Raw genomic sequence first — 22112 nt, forward strand, 5'->3', positions numbered from 1 at the left:
CTTCCTGTTTTTCCACGTGGGCACCAATGATACTGCCAAGAATGACCTTGAATGGATCACTGCAGACTACAATACTCTGCGAAGAAGGATAAAGGAGTTTGAGGTGCGAGTGGTGTTCTCGTCCATCCTCCCTGTGGAAGGAAAAGGCCCGGGTAGAGACCGTTGAATCATGGAAATCAGTGAATGGCTACGCAGGTGGTGTCGGAGAGAAGGGTTTGGATTCTTCGACCATGGGATGGTTTTCCAAAAAGGAGGAGAGCTAGGCAGAGACGGGCTCCACTTAACGAAGAGACGGAAGAGCATCTTTGCAAGCAGGCTGGCTAACCTAGTGAGGAGGGCTTTAAACTAGGTTCGCCAGGGTAAGGAGACCAAAGCCCTGAGGTAAGTGGGGAAGTGGAATGCTGGGAGGAGGCACGAGCAGGAGAGCGGAAGAGAGGAGGACTCCTGCCTCATACTGAGAAAGCGGGATGATCAGCGAGTTATCTTAAGTGCGTATACACAAATGCAAGAAGCCTGGGAAACAAGCAGGGAGAACTGGAAGTCCTGGCACAGTCAAGGAATTATGATGTGATTGGCATAACAGAGACCTGGTGGGATAACTCACATGACTGGAGCACTGTCATGGATGGATATAAACTGTTCAGGAAGGACAGGCAGGGCAGAAAAGGTTGGGGAGTTGCATTGTATGTAAGGGAGCAGTATGACTGCTTAGAGCTCCAGTATGAAACTGCAGAAAAACCTGAGAGTCTCTGGATTAAGTTTAGAAGTGAGAGCAACAAGGGTGATGTCGTGGTGGGAGTCTGCTATAGACCACCAGACCAGGGGGATGAGGTGGACGAGGCTTTCTTCCAGCAACTAGCAGAAGTTACTAGAAGTTACAGGCCCTGGTTCTCATGGGGGACTTCAATCACCCCGATATCTGCTGGGAGAGCAATACAGTGGTGCACAGAGAATCCAGGAAGTTTTTGGAAAGTGTAGGGGACAATTTCCAACTAAACCAACTAGGGGCAGAGCTCTTCTTGACCTGCTGCTCACAAACAGGGAAGAATTAGTAGGGGAAGCAAATGTGGATGGGAACCTGGGACATAGGCACTGACTCCATGGGTCACCCACAGAAAAAAATTGGTGGATGCTCAGCACCCACTGGCAGCTCCCCGTGGCCCTGCCCACCCCCCTGCTCCAGCTCACCTCCGCCTCCTCTGCTAGTGCGCCGCCGCGTCCTGCTTCTCCCCCCTCCCAGAGCTGGCACCGTGAAACAGCTGATTCGCGGGGCAGGGAGGAGGGAGGACGGGGAACGTGGCGCACTGGAGGAAGAGGCGGGCCAGGGTGGGGATTTGGGGACGGGATCCAATAGGGTCAGGGAGGGGGCAGAGTTTGGGCGGGGACTTTGGGGACGGGGCTGGAATGGGTTAGGGTCAGGGGCGGGGATGGGGTGGAGTCAGGGCGGGGCCAGGGGCACAGAAAGAGATGGGTGGGGTGCAAGCACCCACCGGTGCAGGAGAAAGTTGATGCCTATAACCTGGGAGGCAGTGACAATGAGATGATCAAGTTCAGGATTCTGACACGAGGAAGAAAGGAGAGCAGCAAAATATGGACCCTGGACTTCAGAAAAGCAGATTTTGACTCCCTCAGGGAACTGATGGGCAGGATCTCCTGGGAGAATAACATGAGGGGGAAAGGAGCCCAGGAGAGCTGGCTGTATTTTACAGAATCCTTATTGAGGTTGCAGGAACAAACCTTCCCGATGTGTAGAAAGAATAGTAAATATGGCAGGCGACCAGCTTGGCTTAACAGTGAAATCCTTGCTGATCTTAAACACAAAAAAGAAGCTTACAAGAAGTGGAAGACTGGACAAATGACCAGGCAGGAGGATAAAAATATTGCTCAGGCATGCAGGAGTGAAATCAGGAAGGCCAAATCACACTTGAAGTTGCAGCTAGCAAGAGATATTAAGAGTAACAAGAAGGGTTTCTACAGGTATGTTAGCAACAAGAAGAAAGTCAAGGAAAGTGTGGGCCCCTTACTGAATGGGGGAGGCAACCTAGTGACAGAGGATGTGGAAAAAGCTAATGTACTCAATGCTTTTTTTGCCTCTGTCTTCACAAAGACGGTCAGCTCCCAGACTGCTGCACTGGGCAGCACAGCATGGGGAGGAGGTGACCAGCCCTCTGTGGAGAAAGAAGTGGTTCAGGACTGTTTAGAAAAGCTGGACGAGCACCAGTCCCTGGGGCCGGATGCGCTGCATCCGAGGGTGCTAAAGGAGTTAGTGGATGTGATTGCAGAGCCATTGGCCATTATCTTTGAAAACTCATGGCGATGGGGGTGGGGGGGGGTGTCCAGGATGACTGGGAAAAGGCCAACGTAGTGCTCATCTTTAAAAAAGGGAAGAAGGAGGATCCAGGGAACTACAGGCCAGTCAGCCTCACCTCAGTCCCTGGAAAAAATCAATCCTTCCTCATGGTCGTCAAGGAATCAATTCTGATGCACTGAGAGGAGAGGAAAGTGATCAGGAGCACTCTGTACGGAGTCACCAAGGGCAAGCCATGCCTGACTAAACCTAATTGCCTTCTATGATGAGATAACCGGCTCTGTGGATGAGGGGAAAGCAGTGGATGTGTTATTCCTTGACTTCAGCAAAGCTTTTGATATGGTCTGCCACCATATTCTTGCTGGCAAGTGAAAGTATGGGCTGGATGAATGGACTATGAGGTGGATAGAAAGCTGGCTAGATTGTCCGGCTCAATGGGTAGTGATCAATGGCTCCATGTCTAGCTGGCACCGATATCAAGCGGAGTGCCCCAAGGGTTGGTCCTGGGGCAGTTTTGTTCAATATCTTCATTAATGATCTGGAGCAGGGGTCGGCCACCTACGGCATGCATGCCAAAGGTGGCACACGAGCCGATTTTTTGATGGCACACGGGGTGGGCTGAGCCGCTCAGCCTGCTGCTGCTCTGGGGTTCCTGCTGCTGGCCCCTTGCCATCCTGGGTCCCGCTGGCAGTCCCACTCAGCACCCGTTGCTGGCCTGGGGGAAGGAACCCCAGGCTGGCAGCGGGTTGGGATCCCAGCTGGCAGGAGCTGGGGGTAGGAACCCTAGGGTGGCAGCTGGCTGAGCCGCTCAGTCCCTGCTCTGGGGTTCCGGCTGCTGGCCTCTTGCCAGCAGGGGTCCCCACCGCGCAGCTCCACTCACCTTGCTTCCGGTTGGTGGCCCCCTTGCAGACAGGGTCCAGGCCTCTAGCCCTGCTCAGGCCTACCAGCCGCCAGCTCCACTCACCTCAGCTGCCAATCTTGGGTTCCCGCCGCTGACCTCCTGCAGCCGGGGTCTGGCTCTCCAGCCTTGCTCAGCCTGCTTTCTGGCCTGGAGTCCCGGCAGGCTACCTGGGCTCTGCTCCTGGCCTTGGATCAGTGCTCTGCAGCCTCCCCGCTGTGGCACACTGTCCCCAGCCTGAGACAGTGAGGGTTGCACATCAGGCAAGAGGGGGTGCAGCTCAGCACCCCCATCTTAAAATTGCTTATCTCAAACCATACTGCGTTTGACCGTGTGCCTGCCTTCTATCACTATTTTCCCCCCACTGAGAGTTCAAGGGAACATTTGACAAAATGGCAGCTCCTAAGAAAGTGAAGCCAGATGTCCGATCATTTCAGCCTGCTTGGACAGATGCATTTGGATTTATTGAAAAGAAGGACCGTGCTATTTGTGCTTTCTGTTATAAAAGTACTAGTGGCACCTTAGAGACTAACAAATTTATTTCATGCTGAAATAAATTTGTTAGTCTCTAAGGTGCCACTAGTACTCCTGTTCTTTTTGCGGATACAGACTAACACGGCTGCTACTCTGAAACCTGTTATAAAAGTGTTGTTTGTCGCACATCAAGTGTTCGACATTTTGAAATGAAGCACGAGAAAACCTTTCTTGACAAAGCAGACAAGACTGAATCAATCAAACAGGCGGTAGCAGCCTATGAGAAGCAAAGCAGTGTTTTTTAAAAGCTTAAGTGTAAGTAAAAATCAAGTTACGGAAGGAAGTTACAAGATTGCACAGTGCATTGCAAAACATGGAAAGTCGTTTACAGATGGGGAAATATCTAAAAGAAGTTTTTCTCAGCAGTTCGCAGATTTTGTTCAATGATTTGTCAAATAAGGAAACAATCATATCTAGAATAAAAGAACTGCCCATCTCTGCCAGGACAGTTGAGAGATGCAGAAGTGAAATGGCAGAAAACATTAAGGAAAAGCAGATGACTGCATTGAAAGACACAGCAGTGTTTAGTGTTGCAGTTGATGAGAGCGTGGATATAAACGACATTCCACATTTGGCAATTATTGCAAGATATCGTGCTTCCAATGAAATCCAAGAGGAACTTTGTGGCCTAAAACCCCTGCATGGCACAACAATGTGGGAAGATATACTGGAAAGTTTTGTAAACCATTTTGAAGAACGAGGAGTTGACGTTAGAAAAATATTTTGTGTGACAACATATGGTGCCCCTGCCATGGTCGGAAAACAGAAGGGATTTGTAAAGTTACTTGAAGATCAAATTGGCCGTCCAACAGTGAAATTTGACTGTATCATCCATCAAGAAAACGTGATGAATACAGTGGTGAGAGTTGTGAATTTCCTTGTTGCTCAATCTCCTTTGACTCACAGACAATTTCAAGCACTGCTAGAAGAGATGGACAGTGCTTATAACGACATCCCACTTCACAGCAACATTCAGTGGCTAAGTCGTGGCAAGATTTTGGTGCACTTTGTAAACTGTTTTGAGGCAATCAAGGCCTTTTTGTCAGAAGAACAAAATTACCCTGAACTGGATGATGACAAATGGCTGTGTAAGATCATGTTTCTAACTGATATCACCGCTCACCTAAACGAACTCAACCTCTGTCTCCAGGGTGCAGGGCAAACAGTTCTGGATCTTTATGAAGCCTGGAAAGCATTTGTTGTGAAACTAGCAGTTTTTTCCAGGGATAGTCAATCTTCTACTTTTCTGCTACTTCCAACACATAAAAGAGCTATCAACAGGTTGCACTGTCAGTGTCAATGAGATTGGAAAGTACATGCAAGAACTGGAATCAGAATTTTCTGACAGATTTCAAGATTTCCAGCAATTTGGCCCAATGTTTTCTTTTTTAATTAAACCTGAAAAGTTCAACAAAAGCAACTTGGATTTGTCTGTATTTCAGTGGATGGGTGTTGAAGATTTCGAAATGCAGCTCATTCAGTTAAAAAGCTCATTATTGTGGACATCAAAGTTTGTGGATCTGCGAAGTGCACTTGAAGCTACCGAGAGAGATCATGGGGCCTCTATTCTGACCTGCTGGACATCCCTGCCAGTGAAATTTAACTGTTAGAAGAAAATTGCGTTTGCAATGCTGTCAGCATTTGGATCCACATACCTGTGTGAACAGGTATTTTCACACATGAAATCTGTCCTCTGTCCCTCTCGGAGCCAGTTAACAACTGATCACTCAGAAGCCTGTGTGCAGCTTAAAGTATCCAAATACATGCCAGACATTGGAAAACTCAGCAAGGAAAAGCAATGGAAAGGATCACACTAAACTGATAAGATCTGCACTTTAATTTAATTTTAAATAACGCTTCTGAAACATTTTGAAAACCTTGTTTACTTTACATATAACAGTAGTTTGGTTATATATTATAGACTTATAGAGAGACCTTCAAAAAAAAGTTAAAATGTTATTACCGGCAAGCGAAGCCTTAAATTAGAGTGTATAAATGAAGACTCGGCACACCACTTCTGAAAGGTTGCTGACCCCTGATCTGGAGGATGGCGTGGACTGCACCCTCAGCAAGTTTGCAGATAACACTAAACTGGGAGGAGTGGTAGATATGCTAGCGGGTAGGGATCGGATACAGAGGGAACTAGACAAATTAGAGGATAAGGCCAAAAGAAATCTGAGGTTCAACAAGGACAAGTGCAGAGTCCTGCACTTAAGATGGAAGAATCCACGCACTGCTACAGACTAGGGACCCCTTTCTGAAATCGAAGTGGGTATTCACCCACGAAAGCTCATGCTCCAAAACGTCTGTTAGTCTATAAGGTGCCACAAGACTCTTTGCTGCTTTTACAGATCCAGACTAACACGGCTCCCCCTCTGATACTAGACTAGGGACCGAATGGCTAGGCAGCAGTTCTGCAGAAAAGGACTTAGGGGTTACAGTGGACAAGAAGCTAGATATGAGTCAAGTGTGCCCTTGTTGCCAAGAAGGCTAATTCTTGATTTAGTCCTAAATGGAGCACAGGATCTGGTCCAAGAGGGGAATATAGCTGGACTGCTTGGTAATAGTGACCATAATATAATTAAAACACCAGAGCAGCCCAGCACTGTCGCATTTAATTTCAGAAAGGGAGACTACACAAAAATGAGGAAGTTAGTTAAACAGAAATTAAAAGGTACTGCGCAAAAAGTGAAATCCCTGCAAGCTGCATGGAAACTTTTGAAAGACACCATAATAGAGGCTCAACCCCCAATTAAAAAACATAGTAAGAGAATCAAAAAAGCGCCACCGTGGCTAAACAACAAAGTAAAAGAAGGAGTGAGAGGCAAAAAGGCATCCTTTAAAAAGTGGAAGTTAAATCCTAGTGAGGAAAATAGAAAGGAGCATAAACTCTGGCAAATGAAGTGTAAAAATTCGGATCATCAAACAATTAAAAAAATTAATCGCGCTATTAATTGCACTGTTAAACATTAATAGAATACCGTTTATTTAAATATTTTTGGATGTTTTCTACATTTTCAAATATATTGATTTCAATTACAACACAGAATACTAAGTGTACAGTGCTCACTTTATATTTATTTTTTATTACAAATATTTGCACTGTAAAAAAAACAAAAGAGAAAAGGAATTTTTCAATTCACCTAATACAAGTAGTGTAGTGCAATCTCTTTATCATGAAAGGTGAACTTACAAATGTAGAATTATGTAACAAAAAACAAAAAAAACTGCATTCAAAAATAAAACAATGTAAAAATTTAGAGCCTGCAAGTCCACTCCGTCCTACTTCTTGTTCAGCCAATTGCTCAGATGAACAGGTTCATATGTTTGCAGCAGATAAACATTTCTTGTTTACAATGTCACCCGAAAGTGAGAACAGGTGCTGTTGTAGCTGGCATCGTAAGATATTTACGTGCCAGATGCACTAAAGATTCATATGTCCCTTCATGCTTCAACCACCATTCCAGGGTCCATGCTGATGATGGGTTTTGCTTGATAACAATCCAAAGCAGTACGGACTGATGCATCTTCATTTTCATTATCTGAGTCAGATGCCACCAGCAGATGGTTGTTTTTCTGTTTTGGTGGTTGTAACACCGGTTACATAAGTGCCAAGCAAATGCCTTTTCTCACTTTCCGGTGACATTGTAAACAAGAAGAGGGCAGCATTATCTCCAGCAAATGTAAACAAACTTGTTTGTCTCTTAGTGATTGGCTAAAAAAGAAGTAGGACTGAGTGGACTTGTAGGCTCTGAAGTTTTATATTGTTTTGTTTTTGAGTGCAGTTATGGAACAAAAAAAATCTGCATTTGTAAGTTGCAGTTTCATGACAGAGGTTGCACTATAGTACTTGTATGAGGTGAATTGAAAAATACTGTTTCTTTTATCATTTTTACAGTGAAAATATTTATAATAAAAACACACTTTGATTTGTTACAACACAGAATACAATATATATGAAAATGTAGAAAACCATCCAAAATATTTTATAAATTTCAATGGGTATTCTATTGTTTAACAGTGCAATTAAAACTGCAATTAATCATTAAGTTTTTTAATCGCAATTAATTTTTTAAGTTAATCGCATGAGTTAACTATGATTAATCGACAGCCCTAGCATTAACCGATTCTCTTCTGACTACCAATCTGTAAGCACACTATGAGAGAGCACCCTGGGTTTGCAAAAGAGAGCTAACCGATTAGGCCTTTGGCAAAATGAGTGGCTTCCTGGTAACATGCATGGTGGGCAGTAAAGTTTTCCCACAGTGCACCACGGTCCTCGAGCTAGAGCAGCCACATTTTTGGGCAGGGGACATTAGGATATGGTTACGTTGACTCAGGTCTGTTGTGTGGACTCCAGAGCCCTAGGTTCCAGCATGGGTTAGAAAAGTCTTAACATAAGGTTAAAATGCAATGCTGACACTCAAACCCAGGGTTTCTTCACACGGGTCATATGATTCAAATCCCACTAAGCTGGGGTTACATTGCAGTGTAGACATACCCACCATCTTCTGCTGTAAGTGTTGGTGGAAGAGATCTCACATGAGGTGGAAAGATTTTTCATTATGAGAAAATCACCTGTATTCTATTTTCACATTTTCTAATCTGTCAGAGTAGCAAAAAGTGATGCAAATGCATAAAACACAAGTGCAAAGCTAAGAGACAAAAGCATAGAATCAGGATTCAACATTCTGGTATCCTGCAGTTTGAACTTGGAGTCTGATGCATTCATTCCTTTACTGAGCATCATCACGTGCACAGCATGGAAGTTCTTCTTGTCCAAAAAGGCTGTCAGATGGGGATCCAGGGAGAAGGAATGTCCTCTGAAGGCATCAACTGTTTCTCTCTTTGCCTCATGAAATTTTGGATGCAAAAAGCAAAGGACAATTGCTCCCAATTTAACCATGACATCCTTTGGGACCAGAATGAATGCCACTGAACTAAGGAGCAGTGTTCTAAAAATAAATAGCTGGGCCATGGAACATCACAGTTTCCATCTCTGGGGTGAAAAAAAACTGCTGGGTACCTGCTATTTCTACCTGAGTTCTTGTATAATCCTTAGCCTTGGTTCAGGTAACTTGATACTTTTCAGTGGTAGGATCCTTACTAAATCACACCAAATGTCAGTAGTGTTAGTAAGGAATAGCTTCCCCAAACATGCCCAGTTTATTTCTTTAATCTCGTGCCACAGATCTAAGATAGGGACTAGATCCAGGCCTGGGTTAGAATCCCTGTCACCCATTAAAGGTGGAGTATTTATTAAAAACAGGTATAATTCTGCAGCTATGTCACATTCAACACTGAGTTCATTTTATACACATTTGCAGCATCTACAAGGGGTGAACTCATCAAAAATGTCACTTCCATTTTCTCCATCTCTACGGAGCTAGGGATTGGGCTTCCCAAACAGTAGGCAATGTGCACCTGATTTGGAAGAAAATGTCTTCAACAGTAACCTCCTGCAGAGCTTCGACCACAATTGGTTTGGGATCCAAATCCAATCAGCTTTTTGCTGAGTTCCAAATCAATGACTGGGGAATACACTTCCCAGATCATCTGAAACAATATTGCCATAACCAGCTGAATAACAGTGTGATGACCAAACTAAATTAAAACCCACAATGCTTCATAACACTAGCTGACCAAACTGGACCAGAGGGATTTGCAGCTGGGGCTATTGAGTGAATTGAATCAGTATTCTCTTCAGCTAAACTAAAGTGGAAAAACACAGCTTGTGAAATCACGGCAGTGCTGTTGCAGTGACAGCTACCATGTAAGAATGGAATTTTACTAAAACCTGATTTCTACCATGGAACTATTATTCAGGGATGTAAACTGTTTTATTACAAACTACTAATTTGTCTGGATAAGGTATATTGGAAAATCAGTTCTTCTAAGTAAAAGGTGAAAAGTGTGATAACTGATAAAAATATAATTCATTATTGTAACAACTATAAGTAAGTATTATAAAGTGGTATTATCTAATCAAAATAAGAAAGTAGTCAATAGTGAATTTATAAAGTATGTTATATTTGAAGTCGTTTATATTCATGTTACATTCTCTGTAACTATTACTAGGGCCCTACCAAATTCACGGTCCAGTTTGGTCAATTTCACAGTCATAGGATTTTAAAAATCATAAATTTCATGATTTCAGTTATTTAAATCTGAAATTTCAGGGTGTTGTAATTGTAGGGGTCCTGACCCAAAAAGGAGTTGTGGGGGGTCACAGGGTTATTGTAGGGGGGGGTTGCGGTACTGCTATCCTTACTTCTGTGCTGCTGCAGGCAGTGGTGCTGCCTTCAGAGCTGGGCAGCTGGAGAGCGGTGGCTGCTGGCCGGGAGCCCGGCTCTGAAGGCAGAGCCACTGCCAGCAGCAGCGCATAGTAAGGATAGCATGTTATGGTATTGCCACCCTTTCTTCTGCACTGTTGCCTTCATATCTGGGACCTCAGTCAGCAGCTGCCACTCTCCGGTCATGCAGAAGTAAGGGTGGCAATACTGTGACCCCCCTAAAATAACCTTGCGACCCCCTCAGCACCCTTTTGGGTCAGGGCCCCCAGTTTGAGAAACACTGGTCCCCCCTGTGAAATCTGAATAGTATAGGGTAAAAGCAAACAAAAGACTATGTTTCATGGGCAAAAACCAGATTTCACTGGCTGAGACACATTTTTCATGAACATGAGCTTGGTAGGGCCCTATGTATTACCACACAGTAGATGCTGTGACCTTTGTAAGAACTCCTCCTTAGTATCTGTGCTGGAGAATACAAGCTTAGCAAAAACTAAGATACAAGAAGCTTGTAAGATACACCTAAATACAGTAGCTTCTTGGTGTTGTGCTATCCCTGGCTACTACAATATAGATGGAATTAGGAGAGAGAAAGTCTGTAACTTCTAGAGTGCTAGCCAATATGAACAGTATATACACTGCTAACATTATATATAATATCACGTATGTTTCTTGAATTGTCCTCATGTTAAGATCTTCCAAAATGCTTTTTCATCTACGTTAAACAATGAGATAGCTGAAGTATTTTCATTTCAGGGGTAGGCATAAATATAGCAGAAAAAGAGAGACTGCTACACTTGGAATATTCAAATCAAAATTCTTGTCTTGTGTACATGCCTCTCCATTTTTGCTCAATGAGTAAGGTCTACATAATTGTCAAAATGTAAAATATGTCATGTTGAAAATCACAACATATCCCTCACATAGAAAGTGTAACAATCATTGTCTATGAAAAACATGTCACAGAAAACAGAGAAGAAAGATGTATCAGGTAAAGTGATATGGGGAAAATTGTGAACCCCCGCCCCCCCAGTTAGGTACAATTAGAGGAGGGATAAGCACAGAATCTTTGAGACAGTGTGAGCTCTGCACTCCTGTCTTCCAGAGGGATTGGTAACCTAGGCACTCTTCTTTTCGGTATTATGATGTATTAATCTTTGACTAATAATCCTTAATTAATAAATTGATTAAGCCTAGTTATTGGACATCTCTTATTATATATTTATATTCCACCCACAACAAGTGTGCTTGTGTCCAGTTACTTCAGTTAGTTGCACAATTTATGGTATGCTGTTGTTCACCACTTCAGAGTAGAAATTTTAAAACACTACTGTTTCCTTGGTACCGTGCCCAGTAACTTGGAGCATTATCTCCCAGTGACTGAACCGCACTTGAACTTCCTCCCTGTCATCATGGAGGGGTGAGGAGCAGCCACAAATAAAAGAAATTCTGTTGTACCAAATGGTCATTTGTCTCAAAATCCTCAGTAAATCAGAGGTAAATTCTGTCAAACAAAGGTAATATCTAATTGTGAGACCAAACCATCTTCAGGAAAGAGAAAAACTCACAACACAGAGGGCTTTAAAACACCTTCAGTTTCATATAAAATGAATTTCCAGAGCAGGTTATATCTGATAAATCAAAACAGATTCTCCCACTGTGTTCTCCTCAGGTCCATTCAAACTTTCTTCACTCAGTGCCACCTCATTATTATTGTCATGTTATGTACAAAAGATTTAAGCTTCATCACAAGAGGGAAATGCAGCCAACTTTCCCATCTGCAAACAATCCCAGCTCAGCAGGAAAAAGCCCAGAAGCAGCTTTGCCAATAGATGGAAGCAGAGATGAAAGCACAGAATGACTACTCTGTGTTTGGGATCCATTCAAATCCCCCATCCAGGTCTGTGACACTTTCATTTCTAGCCCCAGTGAGTCTGATTTAGGATCAAAGTGTGACACCTAAGCACAGGGAGCATACAGAACATGGCATCACATGACACTGGGAGGTGCAGGGGTAGAACGTAGGGAGGATAAACGCTATTGTGCCTTACACAGAAGCTAATGCTGCTGGGCCGAGGGGGGACTGTCACAGTGATGGGGAAGGAGGGAATCCCTTTGACTCACCCGATCTCCTTTAGGTATCACAGAGGCCGAATGGGGGAATGGTATCAACGTGATCCTTGGGGTTTGTTTAGACTAGGAAAAATTATGGAGCTGAGCTCAGGTGAAGGGGAAAACTAACCCAGCCACTGTACCCAGGTCATGTCTGCACTGCAAATGTACTTTTGTTGTTACAAGATCGCTATGTTGGGCAGTTACCTCCACGTACAATCCCAGTGGAGACAAGACACAGGTAGCTTTTACCTCAGTGTAGCTAATCAAGGTCAACCCCATCTCCCCCAGCTGGCGCTGATGGATATTTCTGGCAGGAGGAGGACACTCCCAAAGACAAAGGAGTTGATATAAAGGATCACGAAAATCACCCCAAAGAAGGGGGAGGTGCAAAATAGAGGCAGGAAACTCAAGTGGCGCTGAGACACCACACTGAAGACAATGGTGCAAACTATGTGGGAATTCGCTAATGTATTTTACAAAAATTCTTTGGCCAGCCCTAGTCAAGGCATTTATGACATTACTCGCCTACGTGGATTCTCTTATGTTTGATAAAAGTTGAGCTCTGACTAAAACTCTTCCCGCACTCAGGGCACGTGAAGGGTCTCTCTCCTGTGTGGATTCTCCGATGTGTGATGAGGGTTGAGCTCTGACTAAAGCTTTTCCCGCACTCAGAGCATGTGTAGGGTGTCTCTCCAGTGTGGACTCTCTGATGTGTGATCAGGTTTGAGTTCCGACTGAAGCTTTTCCCACACTCAGAGCACGTGTAAGGTTTCTCTCCCGTGTGGATTCTCCGATGTGTGATGAGGTGTGAGCTCCGGTTGAAGCTTTTCCCGCACTCAGGGCATGTGAAGTTTGTCACTCCTCTATGGATTCGCTGATGACTAATAAGAGCTGAACTCCGACTGAAGCTTTTCCCACACTCAGAGCATGAGCAGAGTGTCTTCCCTACATGGATTCTCTGATGTGTGATGAGGTTTGAGCTTCGACAGAAGCTTTTCCCGCACTCAGAGCATGTGTAGGGGCGCTCTCCTGTGTGGATTCTCTGATGTGTGATAAGGTGTGAGCTCTGGGTGAAGCTTTTCCCGCACTCAAGGCAGGTGTAGGGTGTCTCTCTGGTGTGGATTCTCCGATGTGTGATCAGGTTTGAGCTGTGGTTGAAGCTTTTCCCACACTCAGGGCATGTGTAGGGTTTCTCTCCTGTGTGGATTATCCAATGCCTAATAAGGTCTGAACTCTCACTGAAGGTTTTCTTGCACTCGGTGCATGAGTAGGGTGTCTCACCCGTGTGGATTCTCTGATGTGTGATAAGGGCTGAACTCCGACAGAAATTTCTCCCACACTCAGAGCATGTGTAGGGTGTCTCTCCTGTGTGGATTCTCCGATGTTTGATGAGATTTGAACTGTGATTGAAGCTTTTTCCACATTCAGGGCATGTGTAAGGCATCTCTCCGGTGTGGATTCTCTGATGTGTGATAAGGGCTGAGCCATGACTGAAGCTTTTCCCACATTCAGAGCATGTGTACGGCCTCTCTCCAGTGTGAACTCTGTAATGTGTGATGAGGGTTGAGCTCTGACTAAAGCTTTTCCCACACTCAGAGCATGTGTAAGGTCTCTTTCCCATATTAATTCTTTCATGTCGAATAAGGTCTGAGCCACTACTGACGCTTTTCTCTGGCCTATGCTGATTTTCAGAGGCTTTTGCCTCTCCACACCTCCCAGAAACTTTCTCTTTGCATCTTCCTGCTAATGTGCCATGTGGTTCCAGTTTCTGAGTTGCTTTAATGGATGCCTCATCTATCTGAGCACCTTTCTGGAGCTCCCTTTCCTCAGAGCCCTGGAGATCTGGGACCCACAGCTCTTCCCCACGTTCCAGCCGGGAGATCACATCAGGCTTGGAAACTGGAAACCCTGCACAAGAGAACAAAATCAAGAGAGCTCAGCTGAATTTGTGGGATACTTGTCAGCATTCCATGGTTTTACCCTCAGCTCATTTTAAGCATCCTGAGGCCACCTTCCTGGGATCCAAGCAGCAGGACAGTTATTATTAATCAGGTTTATTACAGTAGTGCCAAAGGGCCAATAAAAAACGGGGCCCCATTGTTCTAGGCATTGTATAGACACAGAGTAGTAGATTGCCCATGCCCTGAGGAACTTACAATCTATATAGACAAGACACACACCGGGTGGGGGAAGAATTAGACTACACAAGCAAAATGAACAATGTAATGGCAGACAGATATGACAAACACAGGCATAACTTGATACTATTGTATTTAACTGTGATGGGGTACACAGTCCCCATACTGGGCCAGATGGGGTTAAAGAACACTACTGGGCACAGGCAGCCCCACCCCCTCCAGCTTGCGAAGCATGCCTCAACTGGAGGAGCTGGTTAAAAGATGCTTAGAAGCCCAGGGAAACAGGGGGCGGGAGAGTGACCAGGCTGAAGGGAAAACAGGTCCTTCTCCTGAAAAGCCACTTGGAAGGTTGGCGCTGGGATGGAAGCATGATGCTGGTGAGGCCCACAGGTTGTGCCATCTCCAACCCCCACCCCCCTTTTTCTGACAACCAGCAGACCCCACAGGCCTCTGCTCTTTTGAACTCCAGGGGGGAGCTTGAGTGGAAGATGAGTTGATGTTGGTCCTGCTTTGAGCAGGGGGTTGGACTAGATGACCTCCTGAGGTCTCTTCCAACCCTGATATTCTATGATTCTATGAGACACCAACCAGAGACCTTGGAAGAGGGTGCTGCCATGGTGGAGAACTACCTGATGTACCATGGGTCCATAGCTGAAATGCCAAACGCCAGTCTGGTGCACCTCAGAGGCCGCAAGTCCCACTGAACCCAAACCTCACTGAGGGTGACGAGGATACAACGGCCAATAGAGGCGCCTGGAAGCCCACCCTCAGCTAGCCAGGAGACATCTGAGTAAAGCAGAGTAGCCTTATCCAAAGGGGCCATCCCACTCAGGAGAATTAATGGTGAAACCTCTTTCTCCCATGAGGGCTAGTTGCATGTGAGCAGCCAGGCCATTTCAGATGGGACTGCCCATTCATGGACTATAATTATGGGCAGGCCCGGAGAGCAGATAACTGGGCTCAGAAAAGGGGCCGAGGGAAAATGTTAGTCCCTTTGCTAGTGAATGGAGGACTGAGACTCTGGCTGCAGCCAGACTTTAGTCAGGAAGTGGTTGATGGGGTCGGGAGGAGAATCTAGATGCATGGTCTTCCTCCAGTGTATCCACGGGGACATGCAAACCTGTCCGATTAAACAGGTGCAACTGACTCTGCAAGACCACACTGAGACAGTGCAGGCCAAAGTGGCCAAAGACCTGGCCTCTCTGGTCATACTTCGGCATGACAGGAAGTTTTTCAGGAAGGATGTCCAGGGATGGCCTGGAGCATCTGCAGAGGGGCTAGAGCCTGGACTGGAAGAACCAGGATGACAGCAGATGGCCATGGTGGCCAAGAGGAGGTGCCAAGAGGAGATGGCTCCATTGGAAGCCAAAGATCCAGGAGACGGACCACCCTCATGGGCAAATGACTTTTCACCTGAACTTAACTGGAGCAGTAGGGGCCTGCTACCACTGCTCAACCTGGACCTGCTGTCTAGCAAATAAACATTGTGAGAGAGCAAAGGAGGGACCCAACCCTGAGTCAGGTTTATGAACATCTCACCCATGTGGATGACAAAGTGTTAGACCCGCAGCAGCTGAAATAGTGGCCCTATTTTGAATTGCTAGAGGAGAGACCATAGCAGTTGATGAAGCAGGCTGAGACAGGGCTGGTCAAATGCAGCTTTGGTACCCAGGAATTTCCAAAGGGGAGGTGCTTCAGCTGGCCCATGCAGCGCTGTGCCGGGGCACTTGGGGACAGAGCAGACACTCAACAGAGTGACCACGGAGTTCTACTGGCCGGGCATCCACCCCAGAGGCACGGGACTATTGTGCCTCCTGCCCCAAGTACCAGAGGGTGAGCCAGAAAAAGATCTCAAAGCCCCCCCCCATACTATTCCCCTCTGCAGGGGTCCCTCTGACTGGCAGGTGCTGCGTTGGGGGACAGGGGAAGGATCACTGGATGATTGCCCTGTTGTGTCCATTTCCAAGGAAGCTTCTGGCATTGGACCCTGTCAGAAGACAGGCTACTGGGCTAGATGGACCATTGCTCTGACCCAATATGGCCGTTCTTATGTTCTTATGGACAGGCACAGAGCTGGTGGGTCCACTGAAAACGTCTGCAGCCAGGTACTAATATATATTGGTGCTCCTGGATTGTGCCACCAGAGACCCTGGGCCATTCCCCTCTGGTCAGAAATGGCAGCTGTCATTGCCAGTAAGCTCATAAAAGTATTTGCCTGAGTAGGGATCTGCAAACAATTATTGACAAAGCAAGGGGCAAACATCTCACAGTTAGGCCTGGTCTACACTGGGGCGGGGGGGTGGGGGAGGATATCAATCTAAGTTATGCAACTTCAGCTATGTGAATAACGTGGCTGAAGTCAATGTACTTAGATTGACTTACCGTGGTGTCTTCACCATGGTGAGTCGACTGCTGCCGCTTCCGTCGACTCCCCCTGCGCCTCTTGTGGCAGTGGAGTACAGAGGTCAATGGGAGAGCGCTGGGGGTCGATTTATCGCGTCTAGACCAGATGCGATAAATCGACCCCTGCTGGATCGATTGCTACCCACCGATCTGGTGGGTAGTGTAGACATACCCTTAGTGAACTAATTGTATGACTTGAAGACATCAGTATACCACCACCAAACTGCCAGTCTGGTGGAACAGTTTAACAAAACATTAAAGAGTTGTGGTAGTTCAATCCACTGACTCGTGACACTGGGACCATCCCACCTGTCCTGCTCACCACCTGTGAAGTGCCCCAGGCACCCACAGGTTTCTCTCCATTTATAATAATAATAGGAGATATACCTATCTCCTAGAACTGGGAGGGACCTTGAAAGGTCATTGATTGCAGCCCCCTGCCTTCACTAGCAGGACCAAGTACTGATTTTTGCCCCAGACCCCTCAGTGGCTCTCCTCAAGGGTTGAACTCATAACCCTGGGTTTAGCAGGCCAATGCCCAAACCACTGAGCTATCCCTCTCCCCAATTACTATAAGGGAGGCAATCAAGGGGAATCTTGGATTTCCTCCATGAGACATGGGAAGGGCAGAACTCCAGAACAACCAACGTAGCGCGGTATGTTATAAAGTCAAGAAAGAAACTGAAGACCCTGGGGGCACTTGCGAGGGAAAACCTGGAGAAGACAGAACACAACCAGGAGCAGGTCAACAGCAAAGCCCGTCTCTGAGAGCTCCAACCTGGAGACTGAGCGATACTTCTGCTGCTGACATTGAAATCCAAGCTTCTGGCCTGATGGCAAGGCGCCGCCAAGGTGGTAAAACAGGTGGGGGAGATTGATTCTGAGGTCTGGCAACCCAGAAGAAAGAAGACAACCCAGGTATATATTATGTCAACCTGCCCAAGGTTTGGAAGGGACAGGAATGCCTCCTCGCCATCCTTTTCCCTCCCGACCCCAAACTAGGCCCTCAGGCCCCCACACCCAAGATAACATCACAGTACTGGCAGGGACGAACCTGCAGCCCAGCCAAGAGCAGCGAGGAAATGGGGTAGAGTGAACAGGCTGGAGGGAAGCCAGGTCTTTCAGACAAGCCACACGGAAAGTTGAACTTGGGAGGGAACCACGATGCTGGTGAGTCCCAACTGCAGTGCCTTCACCAAACCCTGCCCTTTCCTGAGAACCAGCAGGCCCTGCGGGGCTCTGCTCATCAGAACTCTGTTCAGTTCCTGATTGTTTGGACTCTAAGGGACCATGCCACAAGCTGAAAGAGAGGAGAGGTAGGAAGTAGCTCAGAGTGGCAGACTCACATCCTCTGCATGGAGGAGTTAGCTACTCTTTATTCCCACAGGGTCCAGGGCTGGGACCCGGTGCAGAGGGAAGGCCAAGGTCTCCCTACCACGTCCCGCTTGAGAGCTAAGCCAAAGACAGGCCAAAGTTGTGATGCCTGTGGCCTAAAAGCAGGTGTAGACATCTCTACATCCACCACACTTTGGGGTGAGAGATGGGAAACCAGATATGCTGCCACCTATCCTCCCTGAACAAACTGGAATGTTATGAATTTTACCTGTATATTTGAAATAGCCCTTGAAAGCATGAAAATGTTACTAAGTATTATACTGAGATAGGACAGATTATATCGGCCCATAAAGTATTCACACACCTTTGTATCAATAAGTGTCATGTCTTTGTGTGTTCCTGGGTCACGGGGGGGGGGGGGAATGGGTTTCCTGTGGAATCTGCTATCAGCGGGGGGTGATTAATGCCAAATTCCAAGGCTGATTGTGCAGATATCCAGCGTTTGACACTTGGTCCCCCTTTGCTAAGAGCAGTGACTGGTGTTACCTGTTTAAGGAGACTGGGGAACAAAGACAACAGATCCTTCTGCTGCAGAAAGTGGTGCAGTGCTGAGAGCGTCAGTGGCGTAGAGTGAGGTGCCGACTGCATCGGGAATAAGGCATGCTGAGCTGCTGTAGTCTATGTGTTGGTGCTATTGTGCTAGCAGCGTTGGGCTGTGTCACCGTAATCAGAGCAGTTGTCAGTGCCGTCTCCTTTAGCACTGTCGATGGTGCCATGGTGGAGAAGGGCAGCTCAGAGCCCTTAGACTCTGTACCGGAGTGCTGGGTTATGGCAGCAGCTGCCGTGTGGGTGGTGCCAGAGGTGCCTGGAGCATACCGTGCAGCAGCTGAAGCCCCAGGTGAAATCCAGTCCTGACTGGACATCAGGAAAAGTCTGCTTGCTTTATTGGGAGTGGTGGGCGTTAGATGCTTAGTGCGCGTATTCTGTTGATTAATGCTAATAAACGTACATTAAGGCTCTTTCACTGGGAAAAGATCCCGTTAACCCATAGAGGGCCATTGCACGAAGAGGGGGAGGTGAAGGCTCTAAATTTGTGCAGGCAATAAATGCCACTAACAATCATGAACTGCTTTGTGCTGTGTCTCACAGCAAACTGACAACTATGAAATCATCATGTTCCCTGCGGTCCTTTTTGCAACTCTGGAAGTACTGGAGAATCGTGCATCCTATACTTGCAACGCTCATAACAATCATGCAGATTCCATGCTTCTGTGAGAGATGGCAGACAGCAACAAGTCCAGCACAGGATCATGGGAAATAGCACAAAATTATGGGCTAGAGTTGATATGACGATATGGGATGGAGAACATTGTATTACAGGAAGTTGACCCCTTGCTCCCGGTCACACCTGTGCGACTCGTTTCTGCCCCACCATGCCTTGCCAAAACTACCCAAAATATAGTGTGCTGATGGTGGAAGGTTGCTCACTGGGATATCTACCCATGTGCACTGATGCAAGCACTCCTAGTGATTATGTGCAGCGGGGGGGGGAAAGGACCACGTATGTACCATGTACTAAATGAAGCGGCTGTACACTGACACAACTTGCACTGGCAACATTTTGCAGTATAGAAATGGTCACAGTGTTATCCAGCTTCACTACATGTTGTCCAAAGGAGCGGGGAGGGGAAAGACAACTCCTTCCATACAACTCTCTTTTTTCAGGCCCTACTAGCCTTGGTTTTCTCTCTCTCTCCTGCTTCTCCCCCCTTGAACTTCCTCCCTATACTCTTTTATCCAATCTCCTTGTTACTGGGTTAATTAGCTCATTAGCTTCACTGCCCCAGTTTGATCTGATAATGAGGAGCTCCTCTCTTAATCAAGCCCTGCCCAAGGCCTAGTGGGTTAAACAATGAGGAGAGCACTGGTTCAATTGCTGATTCCCAGCACTCTGTCACAAACTCCAAGAAAAGACTCTGAACAGGGAACCCTCAGGGCTGAGCCGAAATCAATGAACCACCCCGATTCTGAAAAGAGACAAAAGCCCGGGACTCTGGAAGAGAAGAGCGGCCACAAGGTGTTATCCATTACAGAGACGACATTGCCAGTGTGAGTGTCTCATGAAAAGCAGATCCCAGCTCTCTGGACTGGACAAGTGCGGTAAGGCCTGACCAGTGGGGGAGGAACACATTATTAGACATATTATTGCCTTTAGTTTGGATCTTTGCCTTAAGCCAGTTAAATGCGCTTCTAGTTGGTTTATTATAGCCACGACCAAATGACTGATATTAAAGAGTGTGTTAAGTGGAGGGGAGGCTGGCGACCCCAGGGTGCACTGCTTCCCATCGAGGCAGCAGATCGCTGTACAGAGTGGGTGCCCAGAAGACAAGGGAGTGGGCACTTCAGTGTAACAAGGTGGGTGCATTAACTGCTAGCTTGCAGAGGGAACACGTGAGGCTCGTAGAGCACATCGGTGTGCTTGTGCTGCCAGCAGCCGGCAGGTTTGGGAGAACTTCCCCAGGTGGGCACACCCAAGGATCTCTCACGCTGCATGCAGCTGGTAGTGATTCACCCCAGACACCTTGGGAACCCCGACAGCGTCACAGTGAGATCCTGGAGAACCCACTCCTAGCTAGCCCCTGGCTCCGTCCTGTGTCTGCACAGGGACATGAGCCACAGGTAGGGCAAATGGCTTCACCTTTGGCCCCTTGCACCAGGCTGTGCATCCTTTCAGCATTCAGTGGGTTTTACCACACGGGCTTTGACAAGGGGTCTCTCATTCCCAGCATCTCTCCACCCAAGTAATGTCCCCCCAGTAACCACCTTCCACTCTGCTGGGGATGATGAGTCTGAGCACACGGGACATGTGCCCAGTGCCTGCGGAGGGAGCTCATCCTCCAGCTCACCCTTTAGCCCAGAGGAGATGGCTGTGAGACTGCTTTCCTCCAGAAGTTCAGTCACATAGCTCACTAGATGAGGCTGAGCTACAGGCAGCCTTCTTGGCTGGACACAGGATGGATGAGCCCCTCGGGCCCGGACACACCCCATCTTCTCCAGCCTTGAGCAGCGCACCCGTGTATGCCACATGTCAGCTTTTCAGGATCCCTTGGAGCTGGTCTACCCACATTGCCTGTCACTCCTGGTTTCAATTTACTTGAATCCCACTTCTGGGGTGCCCCTATGTAACACCCCCCCTTTGGGTCCCCAACTTGGTCCAGTCACCCTTTGGTTTTCTTCACTATGGGTCCTACTATCCACAAACTCATCTGCCACCTGGAATGTGCTACACGGATCCTCAGGATTCTTGTCCACTAACCACATTTGAAGCTCATGGAGACACATCTCACAGAGTTGCTCTAACCTCACCAGGTCATAAAAACTTTCCAGCATAGTGGCACCTGCACCTTTACCCTCTTTGCAGAGATATTTTGCCACCAGGGCAGTAGTTTCCATATACAGTAAAGTCTTACATAACACACATTTATGACATAACGCGGTTTTCCTTTAGTGACTCATTTTTATGTTGCGCACACAATTTTTATATAGTGCACGCTCATGGGAGGGAGTTAGGGCACGGGAGGGTGCTCGGGGTGCTGGATGTGGGAGGGCGTTCGCCTTGGGTGGCTCCCCACAAGTGGCTTCCCATGTCTGTTGTTCCTAGTGGAGGTGGAGGCGCAGCCAGGGGGTTCTGCACGCTGCCTCTGCCTGAAGGGGCTGCCCCTGCAGTCAGCACTCGGGGAGGGACGGGGCGAGTGCCCGGAGCCACCTAGCCGCGTCTCCGCCAGGAACAGCAGGCACAGGGAGCCACCTGAGGTGAGGACCTCCCGGATCCCACGCCCCAACCCCCTGCCCTGAGCACCCTCCAATATGTACAACTTTGTCATGTCTGGGAACCGAACCCTATTTTTCCCATTTATTCTTCAGTTTACATAACCTGTTTTCTAGGAATGTAACTACTGTGTTATAGAAGGATTTACTGTACATTACACCCTGGTTCTTTGCATATCCCCAAACCTTTTCTTATAAGCCACAGGTGTCAATTCAATCTTAAGCAGTAGAGCCCCTCATAGTCCCAAGTAATCAAATCCATC

The 22112-nt window shown here is 47.0% G+C and overlaps 1 protein-coding gene across 1 annotated transcript in view; it reads right to left on the bottom strand.

The window, feature by feature from the left end:
* Positions 1-12176: 12176 nt before the first annotated feature.
* Positions 12177-22112, bottom strand: part of LOC120374490 (zinc finger protein 883-like) — a 46649-nt gene continuing 36713 nt past the window's right edge. Inside the window, exon 4 of the mRNA XM_039494237.1 lies at positions 12177-14053. Within this exon, the coding sequence (XP_039350171.1) occupies positions 12663-14053 (1391 nt within the window). The 3' untranslated portion in view covers positions 12177-12662. The remainder of the gene's footprint in view (positions 14054-22112) is intronic.

Source organism: Mauremys reevesii, linkage group 11 (assembly GCF_016161935.1).
Source record: "Mauremys reevesii isolate NIE-2019 linkage group 11, ASM1616193v1, whole genome shotgun sequence".
NCBI classification, from domain to species: domain Eukaryota; kingdom Metazoa; phylum Chordata; order Testudines; family Geoemydidae; genus Mauremys; species Mauremys reevesii.